The sequence below is a fragment of the Elephas maximus genome, chromosome 16 (genome assembly GCF_024166365.1).
Source record: "Elephas maximus indicus isolate mEleMax1 chromosome 16, mEleMax1 primary haplotype, whole genome shotgun sequence".
Lineage (NCBI taxonomy): Eukaryota > Metazoa > Chordata > Mammalia > Proboscidea > Elephantidae > Elephas > Elephas maximus.
The window spans coordinates 65,602,216-65,624,877 of NC_064834.1; the positions used below are offsets into that span (position 1 = coordinate 65,602,216).

Genomic DNA, 22,662 nt, shown 5'->3' on the forward strand with positions numbered 1-22,662 from the left:
GGCGTTTTTACCAAAATAATACCTCTCTATGTTTTTTTATGTTGATCATCTGCAATGGAATCTGTGGGTGACATGTCAGTGCCCTGCCCAGAGTTCCTCAGCATTTACCTCCACAAGTCAAACCTGGTGACTAGCAGCACCCAAGTGCGATGAGTTCACGTACCTGGAAGCAGCTCTTACCTAATGACAGATGGAGGGGAGATAGATAAATACCCGAACGGTTTCTTAGTCCCTTGGTTAAGATATCTCTGCGGCACATTCTGCAGGATCGCTTAGAGTTTCCAATGGAAATGGGAATGGATTGAGTTGTGGCTGCCACACTGGTTACTGGCTGGATAACATACCACTTATTAGCTTCACTCCCCTACTTGTTTTTCCTGGGATAATCCTCCAAATAAACTGTTGTTAGGTGCCATTGGGTCGATTTTTGACTCACAGCAACTTCACGTGACAAAGTAGAACTGCCCCATAGGGTTTTCTAGGCTTTTTCGGAAGCAGATTTGCTATGCCTTTTCTCCGTGCTGTGGAGCCACTGGGTGAGTTCAAACCACCCACCTCTCACTTAGCAGCCGAGTTCTGAATCATTGAGCCACCAGGGCTAGTTCCAAACAAATTCCTTGCCCTCAAATCCCTGTTTCAGGGTCTGCTTCTGGGGGTGGTAGAGAGGTGAGCACAAAAGAGAATCTAACTTATCCAAGTTTTTATACTATAAAAAAAAAAAAAAATTTGTCTTGATCCACGATCATTTTCAACTAGTCCTCTACTTTAGATTATAGAGACAGATTCTAAATAGAATAATACCCTGAAGAGGTCAAATATGCTCATCCGACACAATGTGTCATTTTTTTCCCTCAAGAAAATCAATGATTAATTTGATCATTTTACTGTATAAACAATGGTATTTGTATGCACTCATCCTGTGCTAAATGGCTTCATCCTTCAAAATCCATAAACTAAGCCTTACTTGGTTTCACTCTGGTAACAGGGATCAGAACTAAGAACTACCTCATAAGCAAATATGCCCCCAATGTCTTTTCAGTCTGCAGTTTTCTTTTTGGGGAAAAGATGTGACGTATGACATTTATCAAGCTCTGCAGATATGAATCCCTTTATAACGATAGTCAATTGTGTTTACATACATGTGTGGGTTCTCTTTAAAATTTAAACAGCTGCATATTGCTACAATTCTACCAAAGATTGTGCTAGTACTATACACCATATGCCCAGTTGGCTATATTTTTGAAAGAGGTATGGAAGGCAGTTTTCTTCTCTTCCTCTCTTCTCACACTCCCCAGCAAGACAGAAAACATTCTGTATATGTATTAGATTTGTTGCGGGTTTTCAGGGAGATTAGAAGGAGGTCAGGAAGGGAAATATTTAGAACTTAAATTCTTCTTAGTTTAGGGACTGGATTACACAGTAGCTTTTCCCTTCCTGAATAAAATATACTAAGCGTGCTAAGTATTTACCAACATGGCTCATTGTCTATTAAATTTTTACACAAAAGACAAAAAAGCAACTAAGCTGCAAAACAGCATCAAGCCACAGCACCACACAATCGAGAGCCAGGTGGACAAAAATCTGGGCATATACCTCAGAGAAAGGAGCCTTGGTGACTCAACGGTTAAGCACTTGGCTGCTAAATGAAAGGATGGCAGTTTGAACCCCCCAGCAGCTCTGTGGGAGAAGGACCTGCCAATCTGCTTCTATAAAGATTATAGCCAAGAAAACCTTATGGGGCAGTTCTACTCTGTCACATGGGTCACCATGAGTTGGAATCAACTCGATGGCACCCAACAACAACATATGTCAGGGAAGAATGAAGTGAAAAAAATGACTGTTGACTCATCAGTTAAGCTAACAAGTGTTTACTAAGCACCTATGATGTGCAAAGTATCACCTCCAAGGGGCTGGAAGTTGTTTATAGATCAAAGATGACTGGGCCTCCAAGAGTTTACACTCTAGTAGAGCAAAGAACACAAGCACCTAAATAACTCCAATGGAGGTGGAAAGGGACTGGAATCAGAGACACTGAGAGAACGCTATGAAGGTCTGAAGGAAGGAATGCGTGCCACTAAGCAAAAGGAGATAGAAGGCTTTAGGGAGAATGCGGATCTCGCCAACTACAGGAAGAGTTACAGAAGGTTGCTTGGGCTCTTTTCACCAGCTCCTTCATATAAAGAAAATGAACGAGACCATTCCTCATAGTCCATATAAAGAAGCCTACCAAGAAATAGGGTGGAAGTAGCTCCTTGCATTCTCTTTAAACTCTGATAAAATAGGCCAAATGGACCATGATCTACGCTAGATCAAGTTCAGCTGAAGTGTTACTAAACAAATTAACATCACATGGTATTTTTATGAAGGATAATATTGGCCCAGTTGATAATCTAAAAGATGAGACTGTTACTTATCACGAAAGCACTACCCCTTAAGTACTGCTGGGTAACAAGTGATTACAGAGTTTGACTGTCGCCTTTAAGGACAAGTCTAGTTGAGGGAGAGAAAACAGATAAGCACATCTCGCTACATACTAGAATCACATGTCAGCACTTCAGGCAAAAGGCTGGTATGAAACAGAACTGGGAAATGCCCCACAAGGCAAGCAAATGTTAAGCAACTGGAATATTCTAGTGATGTCAAAAACAACCTTACAAAATTATCCGAGTCATGGTGGACACAGAGGGAGAAGGCTGGGTGGCTCTTTGACTTTTCTTTCCAAGTCCATCTTTACCTGTTGGGGACCCTGTCTATTTCATCAAAATTCTCCCTCTCCACGTCAGCCACATAAATACTTTTGTGAGCTGCTTTTTCTAGGCACTGAGTCAGAACAACCCCTGACATTTCTGATTCATTTCAGTTGCTATCTATGGCTACAAAACTTGGATGAGGAAGGGTTTCCAAACAGCAACCAAACAAAAGTTGGGGGCTACATTAGGGCACTCCCAGTATGAAAAAGAAATCCATTAAATAATGTTTCAGAGCAGAGACCCTACCGTCCTTTACATGATATGTTTGCAGACCTCTATGTTATAGGAATATAAGCAGTTTTGAAGATTGAAATGTTGTTGTTGTTAGGTGCCATTGATTTGGTTCTGACTCATAGCAACCCCATGTACAACAGAACAAAACACTGCCTGGTCCTGCAGCATTCTCATAACTGTTGCTATGCTTGAGCTCATTGTTGCAGCTACCGTATCAGTCCACCTCATCCAGGATTTCTGCTGACCCTCTACATTACTAAGCACGATGTCCTTTTCCAGGGACTGGTCTCTCCTGATAACATGTCCAAAATATGTGAGATGAGGTCTCGCCATCCTTGCTTCCAAGGAGCATTCTGGTTGTACTTCTTCCAAGACAGACTTGTTCGTTCTTTTGGCAGTCCACAGTATTGCAACATTCTTCCACAACAACATAATTCAAAGGCATCAATTCTTCTCTGGTCTTCCTTATTCACTGTCCTGCTTTCGCATGAATTTGAGGTGACCGAAAATATCATGACTTGGGTCAGACATGCCTTAGTCCTCAAAGTGACATCTTTGCTTTTGCATACTTTAAAGAGGTCTTTTGCAGCAGATTTTCCCAATGTAGTATGTTGTTTGATTTCCTAACTGCTGCTCCCATGGGCATAGATTGTGGATCCAAGTAAAATGAAATCCTTGACAATGTCAATCTTCTATCCATTTATCATGATGTCGCTTATTGGTCCAGTTGTGAGGATTTTTGTTTTCTTTATGTTGAGGTGTAATCCATTCTGAAGGCAATATTCTTTGATCTTCACCAGTGAGTGATTGAAGTCCTCTTCACTTTCAGCAAGGATGGTTGTGTCATCTATGCGTCGCAGGTTGTTAATGAGTCTTCCTCCAATCCTGATGCCATCTTCTTCTTTATACAGTCCAGCTTCTCGGATTACTTGCTCAGCATACATATTGAATAAATATGGTGGAAGGATACAACCCTGACTCACACCTTTCCTGATTTTAAACCACATAGTATCCCGTAGTACTGTTCAAATGACTGCCTCTTGGTGTATATATGTATATATATATAAATAGGCATGAATGTACATATAGAATTTTCCACTCTAGTGAAAAAGCTATTTCACTTTTAGCTTTGACTTAATTCAAGATTGTATGAAGTGCCTTTATTTGCCAAGCACTGTGCTACAGGGTTGCTATGAGTTGCAACTGACTTGACAGCAATGGCTTTGGTTTTTGGGGTTTGATGCTATGCAGCGGAGACACAAAGATCAATAAAACATCTTTGCTGGCAACAGGACCCTGCTAGCTGGTAGGAAGAAGCGTGCACACAATAGACATAACCAAGCACAAAGGTGCTCAGATGGGCATTTGTGTGGTATAAGGAGAGGGTAGGCTGAGAGGCCTGGAGAGGCTTCACAGCGGGGCTGTCGCCCAAGCTGAGTCTCAAAGTAAACTAAAAAAAAAAAAAAATGTTTGACAATCTTTCGGCATTCTCTTCGGGAGTATTAAACAAGGAGAAAGGAGGCCTAGGTCCTCAATCTAATTCTGCCTCCAATTACACGACAGACCTTGGGAAAGTCACTTTACGTCTCTAGGCCTCAGCTCTCAGTCCTTGTAAAATGAGGGTGTTGATATCAAAGTTTTAGTTCTGTCTTTAACAAACATCTAGAATTCTAATGCATATCATGGTCCATCTTGAGTTCCAACGTATTTGAATTTGAAGGTCCCATGAAACCTGATTCTGCAAAGGAGTACTCGAATGCGTTCTGGGTGTGGTGTCTTCTCAAGTGTGATGAAGGGATCACCCCTCTGCTGGCTACTTCTACACCCTAACCAGTAGCACACTGGCTACACCACCTTCTTGTTGGCAGCTTCGTCTTGCATCCCAGGGCCATTCCAGGCTCATGGCTGATTTGCTCAACTAACACGAGTCTATAATCATAAACTCTGGGTCATACCCCAGAATTGCCAGGATCAAATAATGCTAATTCAGGGTTTTTTTTTTTGACAGCAGGCCACTCTTAGTCCAAATCAAAAAATGTTAAAGCCAGGACAAAAAGCAATGCCAAACAATAAACTTAAACAGAACCACCTTAGCCTCTGACCTTACCAAACCAAACCAAACCAGTGTTGTCGAGTCAATTCCGACTCATAGCGACCTTATAGGACAGAGCAGAACTGCCCCATAGAGTTTCCAAGGAGCACCTGGCAGATTCGAACTGCCAACCCTTTGGTTAGCAGCCGTAGTACTTAACCACTATGCCAGCAGGGTTTCTAGCCTCTGACCTTAAGCAAGATTAATTTTTAAGAACATATAATTAAAACTAATGGAATATTTCAGCAGATTTAGTTACTTAAAGAAGTAAATTGGTCCAGAACATCTCATAAGGAAATAGTTACTTGCCCACATTCCTGTGGCTTAAAAAGAACAAAAGCAAAAAAATGACACAATGCAACATATACACACCCACGTGCATGCACACACATATGCACACACACACAAATAAGTCTGGTTCAAGCAGATCCAGGCAGAGGAATTAAGTGAAAAAATGTCTTCTATTTTATCTCATATCATTTTAATATTTTCCTATTACTCACATTTTGGGTAAATCTTATCTATTGCCTCGCTCAAATTCTACATTTCTTTCTCTGGCCACCCAGATCCAAGTGATATTTCCTTCCTTTGAAGAATAATTACATTTATTATCTATACAATTTATTTTACTTCTTACAGATTTGGGGTAGGGAAAAGGAGAGGGAAGAGACAAATATTCACTGAGCACCTACTAAGTGCTACATACTTACATTTTCTTTTAATTCTCACAATATTACTGCACTGTAGGTAGTGGCATCTGTATTTTACATGTGAAAAAATAGAGGCTCAGAGATATTAAGTAACTTGCCCAGGTCACACAACTTCAAAGGGCAGGACTGGACTGTGAATTCGGGCAATCTGACTGCAGCGCCCTGCCCTCTCGGCTCCTCTGTTCTACTGCTTCTCCTGCTTCAGACACTTGACGGCTGGAGGACAATCTTATGCCTCATTATATTCTACTGTGGTTATTTCATTTTTTAAAACATTCATTCATTCACACACTCACAGCTTTTTCCATGCCAGGTAGTATAATGGGAATAAAAAATATAAATAAGATTCCCTCCATGCCACAGAAGGAACTCTGTGGTGTACTGAGTAAGACAGATAAACAGGCGCTCTACTCAAACAGAAGCACAGAGCAGGATGAAGCAGGAGGTAAGACAAGCTTCCTCCGCAGAGAAGGAAAGGCTTCAACTGAACCTGCCTGCAGGTCAGAAGGGTAAGAACTGGGAGGACACAGCAGGCAGCACACAAGCATGTGCCAAGAGGGCCAACATGAAAGAGTCCTTCAAACACTTGTGGTAATGAAATCCAATGTAGGGGTTAATGGGTGGACATGACAGAAAGGCAAGGCCTGACTGTCAAGGACTTGAAATATTTGATTCTGGGAAAAACGATTAAACCAATGGAATGGGAAGATATAGGAGGCTAACAGAGGTTATTGGTAACTATAAATCAAGGGGAAAAACACCGAGTGTCTAATGCTTTACCATACAGCTTAAATCTCAAATCTCTCTCCTTTCACGTCCTTCCAAGATTAGGAAGAAACCAGTCACCACCGATCTCTTCCATCTTCAATAGAAGTCAAAGTAAGGCTGCTGTTTTGAGGGAACCACAGCCCATCAGCACACGGACGTGCCCTGGAGGCCTGGCCTGCTGGAGGAACTGAGGTCCCCAGGTGGTGCCTACCCCTACAAACAGCAGATCCCTTGTTGCCTCTTTGGGTCTCAGAACAGCCATGAGTCGAAGCCATCGATCAGGACAGCAGGGCTGAGGGGAGGAACCAGACGCTCCTCATTGTCATATCTCCTAGGATACATTTCTTTATGCCCAGGTCAAACCCATCTCTCAAATTTAAGGGGCGGGGTGGGGGGGGGGAGCTTTACAATTGATTCTGAGGTTTACAAGATATTAAAAACCTTTTTGCAACACAGCACCTCAATATTACTGGGAACATGCTACAGAGAAGCTCCATAGAGTGTTGAGGAAGATGTTCTTCAACCTGGGGACAACAAGGCCCTTCTGGCCTTAGGCCCACAATATCCAAGACCTTCCCCTGGGCCTCTGACATAGATGACTGATCCATGGAATTGGGATAGTGAACGGGATAAGAAGGTGAACGAACAGAAAAGTTAAAGAATCACAGTGCTATAGGTTATGGTTAGTTAAAAACAGGTTTATGAGACAACAATGTACAAAGCCCCATGAGGTTCTCTCAACTGTGTGGTAAATCTGAGTCTGTGGGTCCTGGGGAGACCATTCCTAGAGAAGCCCATCCCTAGGGACGGCCTGAATGCAACAAGGAGGCCACAGCAAGTGCTTTAACCAGACCAGAACCACCTTTCTATCCTCAGGGATATGAGTTGCTTTTCCGGGGATGGGACTGCCAAGTCTACTTTGGTCCCTGGTCTCTAGTCCAGAACATTCTGCTTTGGGATTTGAACTCAACTGACATAATCACTGAACCCTCTCTAGATAGCCCCAGGGCTTTTGATAACAGTGCGGCTCTCTTGCTTGTTTGTCAAGGAGGTAACTGCCCTAACTATGCTCTTTGATTTGTTTAAAAAACAAAAACCTTGCCATCTAAAAAAAAAAAAAAATTTTTTTTTTTTGCCATCTAGGCAATTCTAATTCACAGCAATCCTATAAAACAGAGTAGAACTTCCCCAGAGGGTTTCCAAGGCTGTAAATCTTCACAGAAGCAGACTGCCATACCTTTCTCCCTTGGCTGGAAGGTTCCAACTGCCCACCTTCCAGTGAGCAGCCAAGCACTTAACCAATGCGCCACCAGGGCTCTCTCTTTCATTTGTACGAGACCCAGAAACTCCGAAGGACAAAAAGAAACGCAGGTTCAAAAACTTACTCTAAGTTCCTAGAATAGAACTAAGAGAAAATTCCATACGGAAAGCCCGTATTTATGAACTGGGGAAAAGAAATGCTTGCTCTTTTTCCTGGCAGAAGCAATTTCTTTCATAAGAGTGTCTTTAAATTTGAGTTGCTAGAAGACTTGACTAGCAACATTATGTACAAACTTGAAATGTGGGTGCTAGTGCTCAGCAGACTCATGGTTACCTGTCGTTATGCTCAGGGGCTGAGTAATGCAGCATCAAGGTTTAGAGTATGACCTTGTTTGTCCAGCAGACCTGAGTTCAAATCCAGCTCTTCCACTCACTACCTACATGCACTTTGGCCAGTCTCTTAACTGCATGTGTTTTCAGTTTCCTCACCTGTAAAGCTAGGATAAAAATAGTACTTGCTTTGCTGAGTTATTGGTAATACGAAACAAAGAAAAATTATAAAGCATTTGACACAATATTTGAATCAATGAATGAAAGCCATTTTTCTACAATGGGACTGCATCCACAATTACAGATAGAGTTATGTGCACCAACCCCGTTGCCGTCGAGTTGATTCCAATTCATAGTGACACTACAGGACAGAGTACAACTGCCCTCATAGAGTTTCCAAGGCTGTAATCTTTATGGAAGCAGACTGCCACATCTTTGTCCTGAGGCTGGTGGGTTTGAACTGCCTGCCTTTCAGTTAGCAGCTGAGCACTAAACCACTGTGCCACCAAGGCTTCTGTTATAGACACATGCAGAAGCTATTCTGTAAGTTCACTGATATGTCTGCTTTGTCCACAGCTCCCAGCTTCTTGCCAATTCCTTTCCTGTTCTTAAATAGGGAAAACAGTACCTTCCCCACCAACTTCCTAGCGTTGTTTTGAGCATGACAAAGGAGAGATACAAGTGGGGGCACTCTGAAAGGCATGGAGCCCCTGCACAGGTTCAAAGCAGGAGCTGAGCCCCAGACAACAACAGGAAGCTGCAGCATCTTGAGGTCTGTCTAGCAGCTGCAGGAGGCCTTGGCCAAATATCCCAGAGTGCCCTGCCAGGACTGCTCCTGAGCACACTGGGGCTTCACCAGCACAGGAACACGCATGACGGCAGAAGCGTGCACTTCTCCATGCACCTGTCCTAAATAGGATACCCAGAGCAAACATAGTGGCTTCCTGGGAATCCCACTTCCCGTACTGCATAGTCCTGGGCCCTGGCAGCCCCCAAACTGAGCCTCTATTGCTTCACAGCAGTGGAAGGCAAATGACGGAAGTAATTATTTTTTTTAAATAATGAACTATTATTATTACTATTGCTAACATTTAGTAGGTGTTTGTGTTTGCCACTATCCCAACCACTTTTATATGTATGTTCTCATTTAATCCTCATAATCAGTACTGCCTTTAGACTCGGACAAGCTGCACCCCTGCCCTGACCCCATGCCTTCATCAGAATTTTCTAAGTTCCCTTCTGGTGCCTGGGACCAGCCAGGGCCAGCAGTGCTGGGGTGGGGTACCCCAGCCTCCATTTCAGGGCTCTTTCCAATGATCCTCCTCACTCTCCCTATTTGCTGCTGCTGTGGCCATGCAGGGGGTCGACCAGATGCCCTGAAGAGCTCCAGGACTTATGCTTGTGGCTCAGGCCCTGGAGCTGGCAGGATTCCAGTAGAGAAGGCTGGGAAGTGACCCTCTCTCTCGAGGCTGGCATTTCTTCCCCAGGATAAACTGACATTGGGCTGTTAACTCACTGATTTGGAGTGACTCAAACTGTTTATTTAGACAGAAGCCCTGTAAAAATATTTCCCCAGGGCTCCATATACCTTAGGAACAGCCCTGCTTAGAACAATCATATAAAAAAAATAAGGTAGATATTATTCTGCATACTTGACAGATGAGAAAACTTGGACTTGGAGACACTAATTTCCCAAAATAACAAAGTCAAAGAGCTGGGACTCAAATCTGGAATGTCCAGCCCCAAAGCCACAACACTGAACTAATCTCTCAGATTTCCTTACCTGCCCCTGCTGAGATACGGATATCCCAGAGAAGGTTACCCTTCCCTTTACCCAGGGTTCTCTTTGATGCTGTTTATTCTCTTGTTCTCCTGACTGAACCTGGTGACAAGCCATTGCCCAGTGCACTCTCTCATTCATCTGCAATTTACCTGGTCTCCCCCTGACTTCCTGCCTTCCCCTACTGACACGCCTTATCTCTTTCCTGAACATCAACAGTTCATTCCAAAAACAGCTGATTTGAATCCCTTTCAGTAGAAGCCCCAAACGATTCACCTTTAAATATTAGCTCCAACAGAAATCTACGTTTTAAGTTTTTTTTTATTCCCATGTGTGGAATAAATCTGTTTTTCCTCCGTAAGGGGATTTGAGGCACCCACCAGCATGTGAATCTGATACTTGAGGGAGGTGTCCCTAATTGCAATAAGCATTGTCAGCTCTGAATGGTCTTTCTAGAGTAGTTTGTAAGAGGTCTGGAATCAGAAGGTACGGTCCATGGTTTCTCTCCTAAGAAGGATTAGCCTGGAGTAGCGAGGGGGAGACAGCTGGAGAGTGAGAAAGCCAAGGAGCTGTCACCATCAGCATCTATCAGAATCTGTGCCCTGTCCTGCCTTAGCTAGCCAGCCCCTCCCAGCCAGCACTCAGTATAGGTTAACTCCGTTATCACACCTAACCTTAACCCAGCCCTGCCATCCTCTCTAGTGGTCCAAGAATTATCAAGCATATATGATGCTTTCTGGCTCATCCAACATCTTTATATGCTTACAGGGACCATGGCTAATAGTCTTCTACCGCCTGTACTAATTGTCGTTCTGATTTTGATGAGGAGGGAACTGTTGGGTAGGTATCATCTTCATTAATAAAGGCATCATTATCATGTCAAAAAGTCTGAAATTGAGTTAACTACTCTCAGGCTGAGGTTTCTCCACCTCTTTCCAGGCAGATGGATGAGTGTTCACGTTTTAATGAGTTTCACTGAAAAGAAACCTTGATAAGCACACTCAATGTTATAAACCTTCTCTTTTCTTTTTACATATGTCACAAGACGAGCCCTCTCTAAGCAGTGATACAATCTGACCACTGCTTTATTTAGGTCGTGATATACTGGTATCAATCTGCTGCCTTGAACATTTCCTTCTCATTCATCTTTATGATATGAAAGAACAGTATCTATGGCTACAAAGGTTGCTTTTCCATTGTATTTCCTATTATAGACAATTACTCATACCAAGTTTAGAAAGAGACATGTTTGTTATTGAGACCATAATATCCTGGACAAAAATACACTCAGAATTTAGCTCCAGAGCTGTACTTAAGTTACATTCTCCACCCCACTCACCTCCCCACCCCATTAATTATATATTAAGTATAGTGTTTCCTTTGAAGAATAAATTACCAAAGAACAGCTCTAGATAACACTTTGTTGTTGTTGTCAACTGCTGTCAAGTCAGGCTCCAACTCATGGTGACCTCCATACACAAATGAACAAAACGATACCCGGTCCTACACCATCCCCATGATCGGTTGCGGATCAGACCATTCTGATCTACAGGGTTTTCACTGGCTGATTTTCAGAAGTAGATTGCCAGGCCTTTCTTCCTAGTCTGCCTCAGTCTGGAAGCTCCACTGAAACCTGTTCAGTGTCATAGCAACATGTGCCACTGACACACAGGTGGTAGCTGTGCAAGAAGAGCTGTACCGGCTACGAATTGAATCTGGGTCTCCCCCATGAGAGGAGAGAATTCCACCACTGAACCACCACTCGGTTGGTACTTAGTTACTTACTCATAAAACATAAAACCATGTCTGTAGTGGGCTCTTTCACTCACCACTTACCGAGAGGATCAAGGCTGTTAAACACGTGCCCACACAGGCAGTGGTCCTCGGGGCGTAGGTACAACAAATGTGTGACGGTGGCTCGCCTGTGAGCAGGGCAAGGGGTCCCAGTGACACTCACGTCCTCCACCACCAGTGTCCTTCTGTACGAACCCCTGGTACTGGTTCTTTCAGATGAGGTGACTTTGCTTTTCTCAGGGTTGCACAATTTCCCCAGACACTTTAAACCAAGGAAGGACGGCATCTTGGTGCGGATTACAAAGACACGAGAAATGGACGAAAGGGACTGAAGAAGCTGTGCTTCCCCACAACTCTCTCTCCGTTCTCCCGGCTCCTTATCGTTGTGTTCTCAGTACCCAGCAAAGAAGATTAAGGGCGATGTATCTAAGAGATTACCCTTAAGAGCTTAGCGCTCCAGACACTCACGCAGATGATCAGGCATGATATATAAACAGCCACTGCCAGGAACTCAACACTATGTCAGTCTGAGACATAAATGCATATTCAAAACCAAATTAATATCCAGAGCAAGAAGAAGGATATAGCTGCAAAATCTAAGGGAATTCACCTGCAAATATTCCTAGCATACTCAATTTCATCTGGTAAGTGTACTGAGAATATATCTAGGCACATACTATATACACACTGTATATAATCTGATGTCAGAGAAAACTCAGGATAATAATTCTAAGTTCTCCAGTATTTCAGATCTCACAGAGGGGAAGCCTCAATTAAATTTCCTCAGATTCAGCTATCAACAAAACCAGCTCCAGGCCATGATAAACAGTCATTTCTTTTCCATTTTCTAATGAGAGATCCACTCTGTCGTGCCATGAAAATCCTTCTGTCTCACTCCATTAATCCAACGCTAATAATATTCTTAATGTCATCTTGTAGGTTTTCTGCTAATGCAGGATCTCTCACAAAAATCACATGATGGAGACCAGATGACCATGTAGACAGCGGTGTGTTTTCCCGAAGTTACAAGTTGGCAGAATCGTTAGGTCATTAGGGTGCTAATATACAGAGGGCGACTCTGGTAATGAGTATTTACCCTCTGACATCCACACAGTAAGGTTAAGTACAATAAGTGATAGTCTATAACCATGCAATCGTCACAAGTCAAAGTGAATAAACCCATACTCCTTCTCTTGTCCCTGTGCTATTATGTTCTAACAAAAATTTCTTTTCATTAAAACCCTATCTGTTACCACCGCCGTTGCTATCAAGTCGATTTTGACTCATAGTGAGCCTACAGGACAGGGTAGAACTACCCCATAAGGTTTCCGAGGCTTTTAATCTTTATGAAGGCAGAATGCCACATCTTTCTCCCGTGGAGCTGCTGGTGGGTTCAAACTGCCCACCTCTCGGTTAGCAGCTTCACTTAACCACTGTGCTACCAGGGCTCCTTATTAAAACCCTTAGACACTTTAAATAGAATTATAGATCTGGAAAGGCCTTTAAAGACAATCTAGTCCAGTGATTCCCAGCTACCACTGTATCAGAATCATCTGTAGGGCTCTGAAAAATACCAATTCTGGGATACTGGCCCAGACCTACAGAGTAAGATTCTTTGGGGGTGAGGCCCAGGAATTTATATTCCTAAAAGTTTCCCTGACCAGGACCAACATTTGGGAAGCACTGATCTACTCCAGCCCTTTAACTTTGAGATGGGAAAGGTTAAGTCTCAGAGAAGCTAAGTGACTGCACCATGCCTACAGAGCAAGTCCATGGTGAGGCCAGGGTGCTGCCTCCCAAGCTATGACTGTTCTACCACAGCAGCCAGGTACTTCCACAAAGGCTTTAGGCAGATGAAGCAAAGAAAGGAAATCCTTGCTTCTTTCGTCACTAGGAATTGTCTCCCTACTGCAGTCAATCCTTGAAGTTTCTGTTCTCAACTGGGGAGAGAACGGTTCATATCAACCTTTTCCCCAGAACAAGGTCTTCCTCTGAAAACAGTTTACAGAGCAGGTAAGACAATCTGTGGCATCTTGCCTGCCTATTTCTAAGAGCCTCAGGATATATGATGTATATATTTTATTGATGTTTCCCAGCTTGTTTAAAATGCAGACCTCTGAGCCCTACCTCGGACCTACCAGCTTCGTCCAGAGCATTCATCTAGTAAACACTGTGATGTGGGAACCTCTGCCCTGCAACACCAACCGCTCCTTCCTGTGGTCGGCCGGTTTGCTGTAACTCTGCACTTCGCGAACTGAGAACCTGAGCCCCTCCACCGGCTTCCATGTATTCACATGGCCTGTTTGTGAAACAAATACAGGTACAGCCTTCACAGAGACCTAGAGAAGATGCAGCAGCTTCAAACACAGGTTCTGGGACACACTAACAACACACAAACGTTGACTTTGGATAGATGAGATGATCGTTTTTCTTCAAACCCAGCCATCTTCCTGACTGAAAAAAAAAAAAAAAAAGAAAGTGTTCCTGCTCCACAACAAAGCTGTTCTGCCTCCTTGGTCCCTCAGCTCATCAAGCATTGCCCACTAAAACTAATTCTATAACATCGACGCTACCTCAACTCTTAGCTATCATATCAGCAGACTATATTTAGGTCATCTCTGAATTTTTTGACAAGTTTATAAACCCAGTAACTATAAAAAGAAAAAATTAAATTCTTCAGTAAAATAATTACAGCCTAAGTTAACTTGATAAAGCCCAAAAAAAAAAAAAAAAAAGTTGACATCAGCACCAGCTCTGACTCATGGCGCCCCATATGTGTCAGAGTAGAACTGTGCTCCACAGGGTTGTCAATGGTTGATTTTTCAGAAGCAGATCCCCAGGCCTTTCTTCTGGGACACCTCTGAGCGGACTTGAACCTCCATCCTTTCAGTTAGCACCTGAGCGCATTAACTGTTTGCATCACCCAGGCACCCAGGTAGCTTGATACATATTATGAATTTTGGGTCAGGATAGAAAGTAAACTAAATGTGGATCATAGAGGAGCCTGATGAGAATAATAGATGCTTGCTTCTAAAGACAACATGACGATCTACAAATGGGAGGAGACTGACCCTTCCCACAGGTAGGAGAGAGAGGTAAGAGTCTAGATGCTGGCACCTCGGCGGTTGGAACCAGCGTGACCATGGGCACCCATGAACTAAGCTCCTTTTTCTAAGGTGCCCAAACTAAACCCGCTGCTGTGGTTGATTCCAACTCATAGTGACCCTATAGGACAGAGTAGTGCCTGGTGGATTTGAACTGCTGACCTTTTGGTTAGCAGCCGAGCTCTTAACTACTGCGCCACCAGGGTTCTGAGGTGCCCAAAGCTCTTAAGTTTAATCTTCTCTGTATAGTTCAGGGTAAACACCCAGCAGAGGCTTAAAAATATGCTTTCAGTGGTATCTGCCTGACAGCTACCTCTTGAAACAGCCATGAAAGCTCAGTATGGGCAAGACCCCTAAAGAAGCCCCAGTGGACCCAGTTCTTCATTGCTGCACAGACATCAGCCTCCTGCCACAGCCCCACGTGAAATGAGAGTCACAGCAAAGGACAAAGGAGTGCAGCGGGTTCTGTAATAGTTTATATGTTTGCATGACGAAGTACTCCAGTGTACAGTACAAAGTTAGAGACAAATACTTAACTCACCCAAGACTGGCCTGCAGAGCCTGTCAGATAGGAAGTTCCTGATCCTGCCAGAAACAGTTCACCTGCACCTAGACAAACTATGTAAAGAAACCATCACAGGCAGGGCCTTAAACCGGGGACCCTGCACCCTGCCTGTGCACACAGAGCCAGGAGCTTGGGGGGATGCACAGTGTTCAGGGGACAGATCCTTAGCCGCCACTCTTAATCCGCCAGTCACAGATCAATCCATGCAGCCGTTCTCCACAAATGAGCTCCGCCTTTCCTTATTCTAGGTCAAGATTTAGGGCTTTTTTTTCAGACAAGTGCCACCGCCCCCCGCCCCGCCCCCAGCCCTGGCCTTTAAATCACCTGCTGAGATCTACCAGATCCTGGCTTTTTAAGAAAAGATTTTGAAGAGTGAAAACCACCGTTGTGAATCTTTATAGAATTAATTTTCTAAAGACACTGTCTGAAGTTACAGCCTGTGGTTTTATTAACTATAATGGGGTTACCTGCTTTTGTTTTTTGTTGTTGTTTGTTTTTGTTTTCCAATCAGAAGTGAGCAAAAAAAGAGCTGGACAATCCCGTCTAAAACACCTGCAGTGGCTCACGATCCTCACAATGACTCTGCTGCTGAGCAGAGGAGATGAAACAGAGAAACAGCCGTTTTTTGAGTGGAAGGGCTCAGACGGAGGAGGGGCGTGACCATACTTCCTGATCACAATGCCTGGGCCCACTCAAGGTTCTCCAGCTCCACGGGCTACACTTGCTCCCTGCCACCTGCAAAGTCTAGTCCTTCTGTCCTCGGCATCCTCTGCCCTGGGTGCCTCCTCTGCAAGCCCAATGTCCAGGGTTGCAGAGGAGGCTGTGATTTTCTGGGTATACTGGCACAGGCTCCTGTCTGGATAGGGCTCCTCTAGAAGGCCTGCTTTGTCCATCACTCTGCAACCAGCTGCCTCTCTTCCCGTAACGCCGCCCTCCTAAGACCTGCTCCGAGTGGAGCAAGCTGCTAAGTAAGCCCTGTCTTCCATACCATCTCCATGAATAATTCAGATACTACATAAAATCTACTGAGCGTTCAGGATTGCAAGTACCAAAGCACTCTGAGAACTGAAGCATAAGTAGGTTAACAGACATCAAGGGTCTCAGATTACTCTGGGACAATACTCTCTATAGGCAAGATTTCCAAATAGCAATGAGCAGCAGGCTTGGAACGCCTTCAAGGAAGCAGCATCAGATGGAGACCGCTCAGGGAGGGGTCCCAGGCATGCTCTGAGCTCAAACCCCATATGTTAGACAAGGCCCTTCATGAATCTGTTCCAGGGAGTCCAAGCACTAAGTCGCTCCCCACACGTCACAATCCACCAGGCTGTGGTCTTCAGTTGCTGACCCTTCTCTATGCCCTGAACACATTTCAGACCCTCCAACCCTTAATCCTTCCCATGCCTGTTTCTCTTCTGAAATTCCTCAACCTCAAGCCATCTGAACGTTCTGGAAATCCACCTGTGCTTAAAAATGCAGCTTAAACGTTACCTCCACCATCAAAGCGTCTGGAATCACTCCAGCTACTATCAAATTCTTCCTTTCTTCTTCTAGAATAGCAGCTCTGCCACGATGCCTAGTATATTCTGCCTTGTCATGTGGTTATCTGTGAGCTGTCTTATTTCTCCTCCTGGCTGCTTATCAGCTTCCGGTGGGCAGGAGCCTTGTCTTGGTCACCCTGTGTCCTTCACACAGGACTCTACACAGGCTAGGGGTTCAAAGGCTTGTAAACAGAATCTGACAATTCTCCATAAGAAGTCATTGTGAAATGTGAGTACCCACTATTTGGATAAAAAGCTGATACCAAAGACGAAACACACTTTGGCCATTACTAGCTGCTTGAATAGGAGAGCAAAGTGCACACATTCCATGCTGCTTTGTCTGAGATTCTCTTCCCACATATAAAGCTGCAAGATATGCTGCTCCTCACCCTGGTGAAAACCTATCTAAGTGCCACTGACCCAGAAGGCACTAAGTGACAGGCTGGTGACCCAGAGACAACGGCCAGCTGTAGCCACAGCTGTCCCAGTGGTGGGTAACTAGGAGACAGGTTGTCCTTGAGGTGGGATGAAGAGCTGAGCGCAGCCCTAGAAAGCCCAGCGTCACGCTTCTCTGCACCTCCGCTGATGGAGGGGCTGGTTCAGAGCAGGTGTGCGGGCCCTGCCTGCCCCAGCTTCCCCTCCACAGCGCTCCAGGAAGAAAAATGCAGAGGGAAGCTTTCCCAGTGGCACAGTTTGAAGTATTTATAGTTCACCGATTTCAACAATGAATAGCTCCAGCTGCCTCTAGAAACCTCATGCTCACTGTCAATTTACTAACAACTGTCAAAACACCCCAAACAATCTGTTTCCTGAGTCTCCTGTGGTCAGGACTTCTCGCTCCCTAGTTTCTTTTCTTGAGACCACTCACCTCTGGACTTAAGCATCGATTTCACTTAAGCATTGATTTCACAGACGAACTCCCTGCAGTTTAGGGTAACGGGAACTGTGTAAGGTAGGTATGATGGAATTGGTCCCAGGTTTTTCTCTACCCTCCATTTAAGGGAGCTAACTTATTCTACAAACATTTACTGAGTGCCTGCAATAGGACAGGCCTGGTGTTAGCAGCCTAAGACAGGGGACCTCAAAGAGAACATAAATTAGCAGGAGACACAGGCACGTATGTGTGTAACTCTAGCACCACCTGGTAAATACCACCCCAATGTACAGTTATACCAAAACCCACTGCTACTGAGTCGATTCCAACTTATTGAGACCCTATAGGACAGAGCAGAACTCCCCCATCGGGTTTCCAAGGACTGGTTGGTGGATCTGAACTGCTGCCCTTTTGGTTAGCAGCCAAACTCCTAGCCACTATGCCACCAGGGCTCCTAAAGACAGATTAGAAAAAAAAAAAATCATGTCTGTCGAGTCAATTCCAACTCATAGCAATCCTATAGGACAGAGTAGAACTGCCCAATAGGGTTTCTAAGGAGCGACTAGTGGATTTGAATTGCTGACCGTTTTGTCAGCAGCTGAGCTCTTAAGCCCTACGCCACCAGGGCTCCAACGTACAGTTTGAGCATGACTAAAAGATTGGGGGCTGATTTAGAGTTTTTGATATGATTAGGTGGTAGGTACGTTGTAACTTTCTGTTATAATAAAAGAAAAGGTGTTTCTGAACAGAGACTTGACTTATGTGTTACATTCTGCATGGACAATTTTGTGTATTTCTATTATATTCCTAATAATGACACTCACAAAAAGTTTCCCCATCTGCAGGGCCGGGTGTGTCAAATTGCTCCCTTGTCTCCCTCAGTGCCATGCTCTGATATGTGAACGTGCGTGAGAGGGAAGGACTGAACCAACCTGGGGCTGGTGGGGCTATGGAGAATATGATGCTCAACGTGGGCCTTGAAGAACAAATTTACTAAGAAAATAAGAGGGGTAGGATTGGTGGTACAATGGTTAAGTGCCTCGTTGCTAACCAAAAAGTCAGCAATTGAAACCCACCAGCTGCTCCATTGAAGAAAAGACCTGCCAATTTGCTCCCATAAAGATTACAGCCTAGGAAGCCGTATGGAGCAGTTCTACTCTGTCACACTGAGTCACTAGGAGTCAGAATAGGCTCAATGGAACATAACAACGACAACAGCAAAGAGCAAAAAAGGGCATTCCAGAAGAAAGTTTCATTCAGATCACACAAGCTGCTGGGGAGAGAGGTCAACAGACATGACTATGGTCTTGGAAGAACCTATCCATCCACATATACCGTCAACGTGCTCTCTGTTAACCAGTAGATTGGTGGGTCAAGTCCACTCAGAGGTGTCTCGAAAGAAAAGCCTGGCAGTGTATTTCTGAAAAGTCAGCCATTGAAAACCCTATGGAGCACAGTTCTACTCCGTCGTGAGGTCTCCATGAGTTGGAGTCAACTGAATGGCAACTGGTACTGGTACTGGTATTTAGAGAACTAACATGGCAGAACCTTTGAGCAAGTACAAAACATGCCTCCAGCAAAGCATGCTCAGAGCCATTCTTTCCTTTGCGAGTGTCAGAACTCTGGGAAAACTGTTGGCATGTGTCTGCGAATATACTTCACACTGATTCCCTATTAGCAATCTCCCTCGGCACTGGTTTTTGTCCAAGCAATTTATAAGCACACATTTGTTAATCGTGACAGCGGTCCTGCGAGACGAAAGGGTGGCACATTCCATAGGAAGCCCCTCGTCCAGACAGTCAAACTGATACCTGGGATAGCACTGCATCCCTCGGAACAAAACCAAGAGTCAGAATTAGATGTTCAAAGAGAACCTAAACTCCACAAAAACAAACCCAAACCTTTACACGAATAAAAGATGCCTTTGGTTCTTTGCAGTTGATGGCAAAAAAAAAGTGTTTTAGAAGAGTGACTACAGATGCACAACACTTTTTCTAACTAGGGAGAAATTTCTATTACCTTTACACAGTGTGCGGTGATCTAGTGACGTAGCTAAAAAAAAAAAACCCAAAAACACCAAACCTGTTGCCATCGAGTTGATTCCAACTCATAGCGACCCTATTGGACAGAGCAGAACTGCCCCATAGGGTTTCAAGGAACAGTTGGTGGATTCGAGCTGCTGATCTTTTGGTTCGCAGCCGGGCCCTTAACCATTGGTCCACCAGGGCTTCAGTGATGTTGCTACCACACCTTTTATCTGAAGGAGACCATCTACTAGATACAAAATTGGCCATCTCTGACATGAAAGATGCTTAAATCATTGTCCAGGCATCATTTAATCTATCGGTCACTCAAATATCTATATACGGGTAGTCCCTGACTTAAGACACGGTTCTGTTCCAATGACTCCATGGCAAGTCAGTTCTGACACAAGTTGAATACCTCTTTTTTTTTTTTTAGTTTTCATTATTATTGTCTTTTATTATCAGCATCTTTATAAATCCTATCTTTATTTGCCTTTGGGGGTTAGAAACATTACATAAAAACTTATAGATCTATTTCAACACATACATACATAAAAAATGTACAAATCATAAAAATTTACTTCAACAATGAAATGCTGAATAAGATCATGCTTTTTTTTTTATAGGCCTGGTCTACAATGATGTCAGAGTGGTAATGGCTGTCGGGCACTTGCGCAGTTGAGTTATCGTATGTCCTTAGAGATGAACATGGCCCAACTTTCTATCCCTTATGGCTCCCAACACCTACACCAGCTTCATTGTAGACCAGGACATAGTCTGCTCTACAGCAGTGTTTTGAATAGAAAAAACATAAAATTGAATATCTGCGAGTGAACATCTGAGAATGATAACATCAGCAAATTACATACCGCAACACAGTATGTAGGACATATTACTAACAATAAGATGTACAAAAAAATAAAATAAAACAGACGCTCGTAAGTGCAGTTCATTGTAACTCAAATACATCAGGGACTACTTGTATCTACAAGACTGTGGTGTAGAAAGAAAATTCTAAACTTTCTATGTACTTTTTATCTCACTCTTTAACACTTTTAAATATGTGTATAATACAGAATGTACATATTACAAGTGTATTATTTATCAGTAACCAGACTAAACCAAACTGGTTGCCACTGAGTCTATTCCTACTCATAGTGACTCTATAGTACAGAATAGAACTACACTATTTTTTTTATACAGTGTAATCTTTATGGAAGCAGACAGCCACATCTTTCTCTCACAGAGCAGTTGGTGGGTTTGAACTACTGACCTTTTGGTTAGCAGCCAAGTGCTTAACCACAACGCCACCTGGGCTCTTTTTATCAGTAAATATTATACATAACACATATTTTTTTCTTTTTTTAATTGTGCTTTAGGTGAAGGTCTACAGAGAAAATTAGTTTTCCACTCAACAGATTATATACAAATTATTTCATGACACTGGTTGCACGCTCCATAATCTATCAGCACTCTTCCCTGTTTCATCCAGTTTTCCTGCCCCTTCCTGCCTTCTCATCTTTGCTTTTCAGCATATGTTGTCCTTTTGGTCTCATGTAGATGACTGTTCTAAGGAGCACTTTCCTCATGTGTATTATTGTTCATTAATAGGCCTACAATTTGGCTGAAAGGTGATCTCTGGGAATACCTTCAGTTCTAAGGGCTACAGTCTCAGGGGTTCCTCTAGTTTCTCTCACACCAGTAAATCTAACCTTTTTTCATGAATTTGAATTTTGTTCTACATTTTTTTTCCCACTCTAACCAGGACCTTCTATTGTTATCCTGGTCGGAGCAGCCAGTTGTGGCAGCCGGGTACCATCTATTTCTTCAGGTCTCAGGCTAGTGGAGGCTGTGGTTCCCGTGGTCCATTAGTCCTCTGGACTAATTGTTTCATTGAGTCTTTGTGTTTCTTCACTCTCCTTTGTTCCAAACGGAAGGATACCAATAGTTGTATCTTAGATGGCCACTCCCAAGATTTTAAGACCCCAGGTGCTACTTGACAAAGTAGGATATAAAATGTTTTCTTTATGAATTATGTTATGCTAATTGACCTAAATGTCCTCTGAGACTATAGTCCTTAGCCTTCAAGCCCAGTAAGTCCCACAAGGAATTTTTACCCCAAGGTAAACACTCATTCCATGTACTTTTGAAATGAGAACAGGTGCAATCCCTATGTTTGGAGTCCTAAAACATGCCAGGGTTGATAACATGCCATTCACTGGGGCAGGCCATGATTTGGGGGAGGGGACAGCCTGGGCGGGCGGTATTTGGGGATGAGAGAACATCAGACTGCCAAACCAGAAGGGGCAGTGCTTAGGGGTGGGGATCCATTGGAAGAGCTCTCTGCTCTGGAAATACTGAGCCAAAAAGGGAACTGGAAATGGGGAAGTGGTCAATTATACATCAATATTTGAGAGTAGGAGAAGAAAAAGCACCTAGCCTAGGATGAGGTGGGAAGAGAGATGGGAAGGGTTGATAATCAAGGGGCAAGTAGACAGGTTATTAGTAGGAAAGGAAAATAGATGGTATTAAGATCTTCCCACACACACAGAGAACCCACTGAGCCATTCCTTCCTTAAATGGATTCATTTACCTGCCATACTGAGAATGAGTACTGTTTATAGGAGGTGATGCCAACAGACAAACGGCCAGAATAAAATGATACAGGTGCTACTAAGGGGGAAATAAATCTTTAGTGTAAAAGGTATGGTTAAAGGGGTAATGTCAAAAAGAGGCACAAAGATTAGAGCCTGAATGACTGGAAAAATGTAGAGCCGTGGAGACAAGAAACAGGAAGAATGAGTTTTGGTGAGAAAAGGTGATAATGAGCTATTTTCAG

General features: G+C 43.6%; 1 protein-coding gene across 2 annotated transcripts in view; it reads right to left on the reverse strand.

Moving 5' to 3' along the window:
• Positions 1 to 22,662, reverse strand: part of ABLIM1 (actin binding LIM protein 1) — a 319,662-nt gene that overhangs the window by 205,193 nt on the left and 91,807 nt on the right. The window contains exon 1 of one of the 2 annotated variants that reach the window (XM_049854686.1): positions 11,761 to 12,433. The exons of the other annotated variant lie outside the window; for it this stretch is intronic. Within the exon in view, the coding sequence (XP_049710643.1) occupies positions 11,761 to 12,004 (244 nt within the window). The 5' untranslated portion in view covers positions 12,005 to 12,433. Of the gene's footprint in view, positions 1 to 11,760; positions 12,434 to 22,662 lie in introns of those variants that run through there. 2 annotated transcript variants of the gene reach the window in all.